The 13,809-nt window shown below is 43.4% G+C and overlaps 1 protein-coding gene across 1 annotated transcript in view; it reads right to left on the bottom strand.

Moving 5' to 3' along the window:
• POMT1 (protein O-mannosyltransferase 1) overlaps window positions 1–13,809 on the bottom strand; it is a 66,271-nt gene that overhangs the window by 47,439 nt on the left and 5,023 nt on the right. The window contains exons 2-3 of the mRNA XM_040324393.1: window positions 8,183–8,410; window positions 2,842–2,948 (exon numbers count right to left, since the gene is read on the bottom strand). Coding sequence (XP_040180327.1) covers window positions 2,842–2,948; window positions 8,183–8,304 — 229 coding nt within the window. The 5' untranslated portion in view covers window positions 8,305–8,410. The remainder of the gene's footprint in view (window positions 1–2,841; window positions 2,949–8,182; window positions 8,411–13,809) is intronic.

Below are 13,809 nucleotides of genomic sequence, written 5' to 3'. Positions count from 1 at the left end.
CGCGAGCTCGTCAGGACGGGGCGCTTTAAAAAATTTTTTTTTTTGTTTTCTTATTTAATTTTATTGATTTTATTATTTTTTACACTAAAATATAAAAAAAAAAAAAAAAAATGATCACTTTTATTCCTATTACAAGGAATGTAAACATCCCTTGTAATAGAAAAAAGCATGACAGGTCCTCTTAAATATGAGATCTGGGGTCAAAAAGACCTCAGATCTCATATTTAGGCTTAAATGCAAAAAAAAAAAAAAAAAAAAAGGAAAATTTGTCATTTAAAAAAATGACAGAAAAAAAATGGTCTCTTTAAGAGGCTGGGCGGGACTGACGTTTTGACGTCACTTCCGCCCAGCAGAGCTACGAGGACGGGTGGGGGCCATCTTGCCCTCACTCAAGTCCTCACTCTCCAGGCGGCAGCATCGGATCTCCTCCGCCGCTACCGACGGCTCCGGTAAGCGGCGGAGGGCGCGGAAAAGCGGCGGGAGGGGGGGGGGCCCCTCTCCCGCCACCGATAACGGCGATCTCGCGGCGAATCCGCCGCGGAGACCGCCGTTATCGTTTACACGGCCGCCCGCTGAAAACATGGATATCTCAGTTGTGGCAGCAGCTGCTGCCGTTACTGAGATATCCATGTTTAAAAAGAGGACGTATATATACAGTGGGGGGTCCTTAAGTGGTTAAAGGGATATTGAAAGTTCGACTTAAAAAACAAACAAAAAAAAAAAAACATGCTATACTTACCTGCTCTGTGTAATAGTTTGCACAGAGCAGCCCAGATCCTCCTCTTCTCAGGTCCCTTACTGGTGCTCCTGGCTCCTTCCCCATTGACGTGTGCCCCCAATAGCAAGTCATTTGCTAAAGAGGCACTGGTGAATGCCTGCTCCTGAGCCCTGCATCCATAAGACGCTCTCACCCCCCCCCTGTTCTCTCCTCATTGGCTCACTGGCTGTGACTGACAGTGGGAGCCAATAGCTCCCGCTGCTGTCTCAGCCGAATGAGGAGAGGCAATCCCTGGACAGCCGAGGCTCTCATGCACATCGTTGGATTGAGAGGGCGCTCAGGTGAGTATTTGGTGGGGAAGTAACACACATAAGTTTTTTTTTTTTGAATTATAACATGCAGGAAGGTAAAAAACCTTCAGCCTCTACAACACTTTTAATGGTCTTTAACCACTTGCCGCCCGCCGCACGCATTTATACGTTGACAGAATGGCACTCCTGGGCAGAAGGACATCTATATACATTCCCTTTAAGGTAGCGGCATTGTGGTCGGTGCCCGCCGCGAGCTCCGTGATCGTCTCACGGTGAGGAAGAATGTAAAGGTGCCGATGAGCATCTCCCCGCTCTGCCTAGTGACAATGACACTAATCATCGTTTCCTGTAATCGGAAGCGGTGATCACTGTCTTGTCACACACAGCCCATACCTCCTACAGTTAGAACACATCCCTAGGCACACTTAACCCCGACAGCGCCACCTAGTGGTTAACCCCTTCACTGCCAGTGTTCACAGCAATCAGTGCATTTTTATAGCACTGATTGCTGTAAAAATGACAATGGTCCCAAAATTGTCTGATGTGTCACAGTCACGATAAAAATCGCTGAGCGCCACAGTTACTAGTAAAAAAAAAAAAAATATTAATAAAAATGCCATAAAACTTTCCCTTAATTTGTAAACGCTATGGGCCAGATTCACAGAAGAGATACGACGGCGTATCTCCTGATACACCGTCGTATCTCTTGTCGTATCTATGCGGCTGATTCATAGAATCAGTTCCGCATAGATAGCCCTAAGATCCGACAGATGTAATTGACTTACACCGTCGGATCTTAGGATGCAATACTTCAGCCGCCGCTGGGTGGAGTTCGCGTCGTTTTCCTGCGTTGGGTATGCCAATGAGCATTTACAGCGATCCACGACGGTTTTCGTGTTCGTTACGTCGTCGCTAGTAATTTTTTCCGGTCACAAAGTTAGTCATGATTTTACATGCCTTAACTTTACACAAGCCATGTTAAAGTATGGCCGTCGTTCCCGCTTCGAATTTCAATTTTTTTTTTTGCGTAAGACGTCCAGGAATACAAAACGCCGTAACTCACGGCGCCGTTCAAAAAAATTATGTCACATCGCGCAAAGCACGGCGGGAATTTCAAAACTGAGCATGCGCAGTACGTCCGGCGCGGGAGCGCGCTTAATTTAAATGGTACACACCCCATTTGAATTGGGCGGGCTTGCGCCGGACGTGTTTACGATACACCGCCGCAAGTTTACAGGTAACTGCTTTGTGGATCAGGCACTTACACTGAAAACTTGCGGTGGTGTAACTTAAACGGGTTACGTTGCGCCGCCGCAATTGTACCTGAATCTGGCCCTATAACTTTTGTGCAAACCGATCAATAAACGTTTATTGCAATTTTTTTTTATCAAAAATATGTAGAAAATTACAAATCGCCTAAACTGAGGAAAAACATTTTTTTAGATATTTTTTGGGGATATTAATTATAGCAAAAAGTAAAAAATATTATTTTTTTTTTTAAATTGACGCTCTATTTTTGTTTATAGCACAAAAAATAAAAACCGCAGAGGTGATCAAATACCACCAAAAGAAAGCTCTATTTGTGGAGGTGAAAAAACATCAATTTTGTTTGGGAGCCACGATGCACGGCCACGCAATTGTCAGTTAAAGCGATGCAGTGCTGAATCGCAAAAAGTGGCCCGGTCTTTGACCAGCAAAATGGTTCGGGGCTTACGTGGTTAAAAGGCTTTTTTTTTTTTTAAAGCTTTATTTACAGTTTATTTAGTATACCGACATTGATTTGACATCATTGTTGTTAGTGATTCTGCTTACCTCCTAAAGCCAAAATCATGTGTCCTAAGGGGGGTCCACTGTCATCCAAGAAGAATATACCTTTCATATACATGGATATAAACTGGCCATAATATACTTCATCGAATCTAAATCAAATTGTAAAAGAAAACAAAATCACAACATGTACTGTACATGTTTTTCTGCACAGACTCTCACAATACTAAAACACATGTTCTAAGGAATGGGCAAACCTGATATATATATATAAATCTAAATAAATCAAACAAACCATTTACATAATCCTATACCCACAGCTGATCCAGAAGAAGGTGAAAACCCCCAGCAAAGCATGAGCCCATTTTCTACAGCAGGGGAAAAATTCCTTCCTCACTTGGGCTGGGTTCACAGTGTGTGCGGAGCAACTTGCAGCAGGAGTCCGGTGCATCCCCGTTTACAGTTTCATGTTCAAATTTGGTCAAAATTTTAGGCTGCATTCAGACCTAAAACAGACCAGAAGACGCACAGGACTCTTCTGCAAACCACTCCGCAGCCGTCCAGGAGCTGTGTGAACCGGCTCCATTAAGATCCGGTCAGAGACTCCTGACATGCAAATTTTTAATGTGGGGAAACCCACATCCAATTTACACCAGTGTGAACACGGCCTTAACAGATTGGAATCTGGATACACTATTGGTATTGAGATCCACAAGCTAATTACTGGGTCATAGACAAAACAGAAACAGAGATATATGATACTATCTTTTACTAGGATTAATAAAGCAGCTATTTCATTTTTTTTTTACCTGCTCTTCGTTGGTTAGATTGATAGCAGCGCAGCCATTGGCTCCCACTGCTGTCAATCAAATCCAATGACGTGGCACGCCGGGGGCGAGTCATACACGCACGCCTGCAAGATAACCCCCTCGGGAGAGAGCTTCCCACAGGGGGTTAGCTCTTGCGGGGAGGAGACGCCGTGGGACCCCAGGAAAGGAGTTTGCTTGGGGATCAAATACTTTTTTTACTGACTAAATGGCAACCTAATTAATTCATAGCATTTGTTTTATGCGTTTTTTTTCTGGATATTTGGTTGAAATTTTGTCTCTATCATTTAAAATACACCCACGATAAAAACGATAGACCTTTAATTTCATTGTAAGTGCGCAAACACAAAATCTGAAGATCAAATAAATTTTTATTTATTTTTTCTCAACACACGCACAGAAATAAAGACAAAAAAATCACTAAAGTATCTGAACAGCATTACAAATGCTTTGGCATATACAATCCCAATTCCAAAAAAGTTGGGTTGCTGAGTAAAAAATGTTTTCACAGCAGAAAACATAATATTGGGTGCCATGATCTTCTCAGACGGCACTGCATTAAAAACAGCCATGACTCTGTGATGGACATTGCTACATGGCCTCAGGAATACTTTAAAAAAAAAAAAAAAACACAGTTCGCTGTGCCATTTAAAGCGGGGGTTCTCACTAAAACATTTTTTTTTTTCTAGCATCTCATTCAGCATAGTAGCATGAGCTACAGTATGCCTTTATATTTTTTTTTTGGCGCTGTTCTCACTCTGTAATCGCGTAGTAAAGTTTCAGGGGAATGGGCGTTCCTATTCAGTGGGCTCATGATTGACGGCCGGCTATGGCGCATCACGCTTCACGGAAATAGCCGAAATAGGTGTTTGCTCTTCACGGCGCCTGCGCAGTCAGCTCCGATGTCTGTGCGCAAGCGCCGTATAGCGCCGGGAAGAGCCGAGACCTACTCCGGCTATCTTCGGGGAGCGTGACGTGCCATAGCCGGCCGTCGATCATCTTCCCTCTGGATAGGAACGCCCATTCCCCACGGGGAGTCGGAATCTTCACTATAGGATTACACAGTGAGTACGGGGCAAAAAAAAAAAAATAAAGGCATACTGTAGCTCGCGCTACTATGCTGAATTTAATGCTATAATGTTGTTACTGAGGGTGAACCACCGCTTTAAAATGCAAAATAAAGCTCTATCATGCAAAGAAGCCATATCTGAACTTGATCCAGAAACACAGCCATCTTCTCTGGGCCAAAGCTCATTTAAAAGTGGAAAACTGTTCTGTGGTCAGACCAGGGCTGTGAAGTCGGTAGATAAATGTTCCGACTCCTCAGTTTTTTGTACTTCCGACTCCGACTCCTCTGTATTAATATGCAAATGTATTTTATACATTCCTTGAAGGAAAGAAAGGCAACATATGTCATTACCACAGGTGTTTTTATAGCCTTAGCTAAATGACAGCAGTTTTTCCAATGGTTTACAGCTTCAGTCTTGAACTATTGACCCTCCAGTCCCTTCACTTATACAAGTGTCTCTAGTCCTGCAAAAAACATATTTACTTAATCCCTTATCAGTGAGAGGCTAGGTTACCCATGGGCGCTGCGTTCCCTGTAACAGCAGAACACAACACTATGGAAAGTATAAGTATTGCAGCTCCTAACTGTGCGTTGCGTGCCATATAGTGAAGCACATGAAAAGCATGCTTCTTCACGGTCACTTAACATGTTCGTTTTGCGGTTACGTGAGGCACTGCATGCATTGGTCTTTATTCTTACAGTAAGTCATTACCGTATTTATCGGCGTATAACACGCACAGGTGCATAACACGCACCCTAACTTTAAGAGGGAGGTTTCAGGAAAAAACATTCCACAGCCCCCTGCGTATAACACGCAGGCACAGTTTACCCTCTATTTTCAGGGTAAAAAAGTGAGTGTTATACGCCAATAAATACAGTAATTATAACTTTTTGTGAAATGGGACATTTAAACTTGCTTTTTTTAATTCCAATCTAAATTTAGTAGGAGTCGGAGTATTGTTTGCCGACTCCGACTCCAGGTACCCAAAATCTCCTCCGACTCCTCGACTCTGACTCCACAGCACTGGGTCAGACAAATTGAAATTTGATTATTTTTGGCAACTGTGAGCACATCATTCTCCGAACTATAGAGCCACAAGACCTTCCAGCTTGCTATCGGCGCTCAGTTCAAAAGTCTGAATCTCCGATGGTATGAGGGTGCATTAGTGTGTATGGAATGAGCAACATCAATGCCGAAAGATATATCCAGGTTTTAGAGCAGCATATGCTCCCTCCCAGATGTTTTCTTCAGGAAAGGCTCTGCATATTTCAGCAGGACTTTATAGAAGTCCAGGTGCCTAATTGGTCTCCCAGCAGTCCAGACCTTTCACCAATTGAAAATGACTGGTGCATCTTAACCACTTTCTGACCAGCCGCCAACGTTATACAGCAGCAGGTCGGCTCTCCTGCACAAGTCTCCGTAGCTGTACGACGGCTAGGGCGGGTGCGTACTGCCAGCGGTACGCTCTCACTGCACGCTGCCGAAGCATGCCCGCAGGTCGGGCGGACTTGATGTTCCCAGTGATCTCCGTCATGTCCCTGGTAGCTCACCCCCCCCCTTAAGTTAGAACACACTGAGGGAACACACTTTACCCCTTGACTGCCCCCTAGTGTTAACCCCTTCATGCCAGTGTCATTTTTATATTGATCGGTGCATTTTTATAGCAATTATCAATATAATAATGCCACTGGTCCTCTGGGGTCAGATTTGTCCGCCGCATTCCCACAAAAAAAAAAACAAAAAACAAACGCAGATCGCCGCTATTACTAGTAAAACAATAAAATACAAATAAAATAAAAGTTCCTAAATCTATCCCATAGTTTGTAGACAAGATAACTTTTGCGCAAACTAATCAATATACGCCTATTGTGTTTTGTTTCTTACCAAAAATATGTAGAATATATATATATTGGCCTAAACTGATGAATAAATGTGTTTTTTTTTTTTAGATATGCATTATAGCAAAAAGGTCAAATATATATTTTTTTTTCAAAATTGTCACTCTTTGTTTATAGCGTAAAAAAAACAAAAAACGCAGAGGTGATCAAATACCACTGAAAGAAAGCTCTATTTGTGGGGAAAAAAAGGATGTACATTTTGTAACTGTCAGTTAAAGCGGCGCAGTGCTATATCGCAAAAAATGGCCTGGTCATTAAAGTGGAGTTTCCATCCCAAATTTTTTTTTTCATTATTGTGCTCATTAGACCTAAAAAAGTTTAAAAAAAAATATTTTTTTTACTCATCTGGAAATGCCAGTTGCTATGCGGTCCCACGAAATCCGCCTTTGAAATCACCTAGGATTCTAACATCATCTCCCTGTAATGCTCCTGGGAAATGTGTGTCATCATTTCCCAGGATTCAGTGCGCTGTCCAATTATCACTCCCCATCCAAGAAGTGCTTGTAGGCTTCACAATGCCCACGAGCAAAATGACAACGGTGTAGATATAGTTTTATAAACTATCTTTTTTGAATATCTATGCGGATCGGCGGTGGATTGTAAAATAGTAAGTGACCAGATTTATATTATAAAAACGCAGGATGAAAGAACATACATTCAAAAAATGCTAATTGTGGTTGGAACTCCGCTTTAAGGGGGTAAATCCTTCCAGGGGGTTAAAGTGCAAAATACAAAAAAGGCGGCCCAGGACAGTTGAGCAGTTAGAATACTACATCAGGCAAGAATGGGAGAACATTAACATTCCTCTCTTAAAACTTCAGTAACTGCTCTCCTCAGTTCCCAAATGTTTACAAAGTGATCTTAAAAGAAGATGGAATGCTACACTGTGGCAAACTTGGCATTTTCCCAACTTTTTTGAGACATGTTGCTGCCATCAATTTCAAAATTATCATTTTTTTTTTCTTAAAATGGTTGTAAAGGCCTTTATTTCCACACGTTTTCACAATGGCTTTTATACTTCTTCTGCATTAAGGTAAAAAAACTCATGTTTTTCTCCCTTCAAGCCCCCACTAAATACGCACCTGAGCCAGATCTCAATCCAGCGCTGTGCCCGAGGGAGCTGCTGTCTCTGTCTCTCTCTCCTCACTGGCTCAAAGACAGCAGTGGGAGCCATTGGCAGAAACAGGCAGCATGACTCAGGATCTGGCATGCAGGTGTGCCACCACAGGAAAAGGCTTCTTATGATGGCACACCCAGGAGTGCCGGCGGGGGGCCCATGAAGAAGAGGTTTGGGGCTGCTTTGTGCAAAACCATTACACAAAGCAGATAAGCATAAACCCGTTTGCTTTTAAAAAAAATTGCATTTATTATCACTTTAAAATGATACATTTCCCCCGTTTAAACATTTGATATGTTTTTATGAGATTTGCAAATCATTGCACTCTGTTTTTATGTAGATTTTACACAACTTTTTTGGATTTGGGTTTGTAGGATCGTTCACATGTATGCATTTCACCTGTGTATTTAATTATTTGTTAATGTTCAGCTTTAATAAAGAAAGTACACCTCAAGACCAGTAGAAAATACTTACACCACGGCCTGGGGGTAAGAAAGGTTCCACAGTCTGCTCAGAACCCCCACCGCTGTCAGAGCCACCAGGATCAGGTTTATTTCTAAGGTTACTACAAACGGAGACTTCCGAAGGTCTGACATCCCGCATGGAGGTGGCACAAGATGGACAAGGAGCAGAGACACAGAGGAAACTGGAAATCAAATACAGAGAGAAGGCAAAGGATAACAAAGTAGAAGAATTCACATCCTGCAGGAGAAAAAAAAATGTATTCAGTTGAAAACAAATGCATTGCCGGAGGCAGATTCTGTACATACCACTAAATGATAACAGTCTGCTTTCTTCACACAGCTATTACCTAGTTGGATTTAAAGCCTAAAGACCACCATACATGGCTCAAATCTCTCTGGTGAAATTTGGAGGCCCCAAAGCTTACCTCCATGTTATGAAGTAACCATAACAATTTCCTTCACTAACAAAGGCACCCGCTGCCAGCTCTGCACCAAATATACATAGCATCAATTACATAAAGCATGCAGCAGTAGCGGTGAGGGAACTTTCCTTCCGCTACCAGGAAACAAATTGTGTCGGACCGAGTCCTGCTCAGCCAGTCGCAGGAAGCCTTGCATTCATCAATAAAAACACAAGGCTTCCTGTGAATGGCTGAGCAACGCTTGGAACATTTTTACACGACAGTCGGGAGTCAAATAAACAAAGGGGTATCAAGCTCATGGTTTGTTACTAACAAGCTTGTTCTAAACCATTAACCCTCTGGACATACACAATATTGTCAGAAGTATTGGGACACCTGCCTTTACACGCACATGAACTTTAACGGCATCCCAGTCTTAGTCCTTAGGGTTCAATATTGGGTTGGTCCACCACAGCTTCATCTCTTCTGGGAAGTCTGTCCACAAGGTTTGTGGATGAGAAGGCCTGGCTCGCAGTCTCTGCTCTAATGCACCCCAAAGGTGTTCTATTGGGATGAGGTCAGGACTCTGTGCACACCAGTCAAGTTCCTCCACCCCAAACTCGCTCATCCACGTCTTTATGGACCTCGCTTTGTGCACTGGTGCGCAGTCATGTGGGAACAGGAAGGGGCCATCCCCAAACTGTTTCCACAAAGATGGAAGCATGAAATTGTCCAAAATGTCTTGGTATGCTGACACCTTAAGAGTTCCCTTCACTGGAACTAAGGGGCCAACCCCTGAAAAAAAAACCCACACCATAATCTAGAGCTGCACGATTAATCGCGGAGAGAATCGCGATCTCGATTCTCCCCGTCCACGATCTCCCCGCGGGATGACAGGCGATTCTTATGAGATGTCCTGCCCGGCGTGAGCACACGGCTTACTGTACAGAGTGCGCCAGCCAATCCGAGCGCGGCATCCCCGAGCCCGGGCTACAGGCCCCGCCCCGCTGCCAATCAGCGCGTCATGGGGAATGCCTCAGTGTGAGGCGGGGTCAGCCCGCTCTTTGGCGCACACGTGGGCGGCTCTGTAGTCGGGGGGCGTCAGGTAGTCGTGAAAGGCAGAGATTGTGCGGCGGAGGACCCCGGGAGAGGGGGAGCTGGGATGGATGACTCATGGGGGGGAACTCTTCCAGCCGGTGATACGAGCAGCACGGGCGGCCATCTGATGATCATTCATACCGATCTCTATTTATACCGATCTGCATTCATATACTGATATCGCCTATCCCTCCAATGCCAAACAGCCCACCGACATGACCAGGAGGCAGCAGAAGGTAACCAGCCTGTGTGTGTGTGTGTGTGTGTGTGTGCAGCAGGTGTCACCCATCACTACAGTCTCCAAAACACAGTGAGTTGAGTGAGTTTCCTTGCGTTAAGCAGTGTATACAATGTACATAATCTATCATGAACACCAGTGACCACAGTGAGAGTCAACTACCCCAGCCAGGCCCAGACCTTGTAGTCATTCTATTAAAGGGGGGCCTGTGTTATTCCGAGGAGTGGACTTAAAATACCAGCAACCACTGTCCCTTATAATATAATGAATATTACCACAGTCAAAAAAAAATTGAGAATCGTGAGAGAATCGTGATCTTCATTTTAAGCAAAAAGAATCGCGATTCTCATTTTTCCCAGAATCGTGCAGCCCTACCATAATCCCCTCTCCACCAAATGATGGGTGGGCGAACTCAATATTGAACCCTATGAACCAAGACTGGGATGCCATTAAAGTTCATGTGCACGCAAAGGCAGGCGTCCCAATAGTTTTGACAATATAGTGTATTTACTGCATCCAAAGAGGCAACGTGGTTAAAGCCAGGTCCTTGACTCAGTCTTACCCACATTCACAGCACTCCCCCATGACTTTTTTCCTAAAGTGATTTTAATCACTTTGATGACCATTCTTTTCTGGCACTTTCTGCAAGTTTAAATATTTTTTGCTAGAAAATTTCCGAGAACCCCCAAACATTATATAACTTTTTTTTAAAGCAGAGAATAAATTGGTGGGTTTTGCAATTTTTTGGGAAACAAAATACATAACCCAATTCCTTGGTAAAATATAAAAGATGATGTTACACCATGTAAATAGATACCAGACATTTCACGCAATAAAATTGTGCATGCCTGTGCAACTGCAACAACCAAGTACATTTTGCTATCCATAGGCGATGCTTTAAAAGGTTATCACCTCAGATTTACACAGGAGGTCTGGTGTTAGAATTAGTGCTCACGATCGGACGTGCGTGATGATACCTTAGATGGGAGGGATGACCGTTGTTTGCGTGCGTTCGCCTTTGGACGAGGGCACTTGAAATGTTTTACACTGTCCTTCATTTTTTTTTTCCCCAATCACTTATTGCCATCACAAGGAATGTTAACCACTTAAGGACCGCCTCCTGCACAAATACGTCAGCAGAATGGCACGGCTGGGAAAAGGCACGTACAGGTACGCCGCCTTTAAGAGCCCAGCCGTGGGTCGCCGGTACGCGCACGCGACCCAGTCCGAAGCTCCGTGACCGTGGGACCCGATCGCCGCCAGTGTCCCGCAATCGGTCACAGGAGCTGAAGAACGGGGAGAGCTGTGTGTAAACACACCTTCCCCGTTCTTCACAGTGGCACGGTCATTGATTGCCTGTTCCCTGATATAGGGAAATACGATCAATGACGTCACACGTACAGCCCCGCCCCCCTACAGTTAAAAACACACATGAGGTCACACTTAACCCCTACAGCGCCCCCTAGTGGTTAACTCCTAAACTGCAATTGTCATTTTCACAGTAAACAATGCATTTTTATAGCACTTTTTGCTGTGAAAATGACAATGGTCCCAAAAATGTGTCAAAACTGTCCGATGTGTCCGCCATAATGTCGCAGTCACGAAAGAAAACCCTGATCGCCGCCATTAGTAGTAAAAAAATAATTATTAATAAAAATGCCATAAAACTACCCCCTATTTTGAAAACGCTATAAATTTTGCGCAAACCAAATCGATAAACGCTTATTGCGTTTTTTTTTTACCAAAACTGAGCCTAAACTGTATATCTATCTTTTTTTTGGATATTTATTATAGCAAAAAGTAAAAAATATTGCATTTTTTTCAAAATTGTCGCTCTATTTTTGTTTATAGCGCAAACAATTTAAAACCGCAGAGGTGATCAAATACCACCAAAAAAAGCTCTATTTGTGGGAAAAAAAGGACACCAATTTTTTTTGGGAGCCACGTCGCACGACCGCGCAATTGTCAGTTAAAGCGACGCAGTGCCGAATCAAAAAAAGGGGCAAGGTCCTTAACCTGCATATTGGTCCGGGTCTTAAGTCAGGGCTCGACAAATCCCGGGCGCCAGGTCGCCATGGCGACTAGAAATAGGGTCCTGGCGACTTGGCTTGGAAGGGGGGGCAAAAAAAAAATTTTTTTTTTTGTGAGCTGGCACCATCTGGTGGTGAGCCGTTGGTATTACAAGTTATTACCACCAGATGTGTAAGCTGGCGCCGTTGGTGTTACAAGTTAAGCTTTACAAGTTAAACAGCAATTCTAATGTAATTTTTCTAATGTAACTATTTTCACTGCCATCTTCTTCCCTCTAATTAGAACCCCCAAACATTATATATATTTTTTATCCTAACACCCTAGAGAATAAAATGGCGATCGTTGCAATACTTTCTGTCACGCCGTATTTGCGCAGCGGTCTTGCAAGCGCACTTTTTTGGGGAAAAATTACACTTTTTTTAATTAAAAAATAAGACAACAGTAAAGTTATCCCCATTTTTTTTTAATATTATGAAAGATAATGTTACGCCGAGTAAATTGATACCCAACATGTCACGCTTCAAAATTACATCCGCTCGTGGAATGCCGACAAACTTTTACCCTTAAAAATCTCCATAGGTGATGTTTAAAAAACTCTACAGGTTGCATGTTTTGAGTTACAGAGGAGGTCTAGGGCTAGAATTATTGCTCTCACTCTACCAATCGCGGCGATACCTCACATGTGTGGTTTGAACACCGTTTACATATGCGGTCGCTGCTCACGTATGTGTTCGCTTCTGCGCGCAAGCTCGTCGGGACGAGGCGCGTTTTCTGGCTCCTAACTTTTTTAGCTGGCTCCTAGATTCCAAGCAAATTTGTCAACCCCTGTCTTAAGTGGTTAATATCCCTTGTGACAGCAAGCTGATCAGGTCTTTACTGGGCTCGATCATCAGCCGGCAGAAGTGCCGGCTGGTTGATCAGGACTCCTGGTGGGACGGGAGATCCCGGTACAGCCCCAAAAGCAGGGTGGATAAATTTTTTTTATATATATATATATATATATATATATATATATATATATATATATATATATAACAATGGGGAAAAAATGAAATCATTTTTTTTCTATCATATTTATTTTAATAAAATGCTTTTGGAGTAAAAATCCATCATCATCAAAGCAACATCAAAAAAAGCATGTTGAAGCTGTAGGCGCTTTAATGTGTGTTGAAGTCAAAGTAAGTGTAAATGAGCCCTTTAGCAGTGTCTCTTTTGTTATTAAAATCCTAGTTGTCAGCATTCTTTGGTAGATTGCATTAAACATTAAAGTGATTGTAAAGTCTAATTTTTTCTCTCTCTAAAAATAACAAACATGTAATACTTGCCTGCCCTGTCTAGTGGATTTGCACAGAGTAGCCCAAATCCTCCTCTTCGGCTCTCCTGGCCCCTCCGTCCTGTTGAGTGCCCCCACAAGAAGCAGCTTGCTATGGGGGGCACCCGAGCCGAGTCACAGCTCTCTGTGTCCATTCAGACACAAAGCCCTGGTTCGGCCCCACCCCCTATGTCTCCTGATTGGCTAACTGGCTGATTGACAGCAGAGGGAGCCAATAGTGCCGGTGCTGTGCCTCTCAGTGTCAATCAGGAGGAGAGTACTGGACGGCTGAGGCACTCGTGGACATTGCTGCAGAGAGATGGGGCTCAGGTAAGTAATTAGGGGGTGCTGGGGCGGCTGCTGCATACAGAAGGTTTTTTATCTTAATGCATAGACTGCATTAAGATTTAAAAAAACTTCCTAATTAAATAAATGGATTTATTTCTGCTTAAAATAGATCTAAAGTCCAAATCTGCATGAGCTCTCAAAGCAGACAGCCAATCATAAATGGCAGAGGATTCCCCATCCCACAGCAGCACGTATAAATTCCCCTTGCA

This window comes from Rana temporaria, chromosome 9 (assembly GCF_905171775.1).
Source record: "Rana temporaria chromosome 9, aRanTem1.1, whole genome shotgun sequence".
Classification (NCBI taxonomy): domain Eukaryota; kingdom Metazoa; phylum Chordata; class Amphibia; order Anura; family Ranidae; genus Rana; species Rana temporaria.
This window is presented reverse-complemented; position numbering and strand designations above follow the sequence as displayed.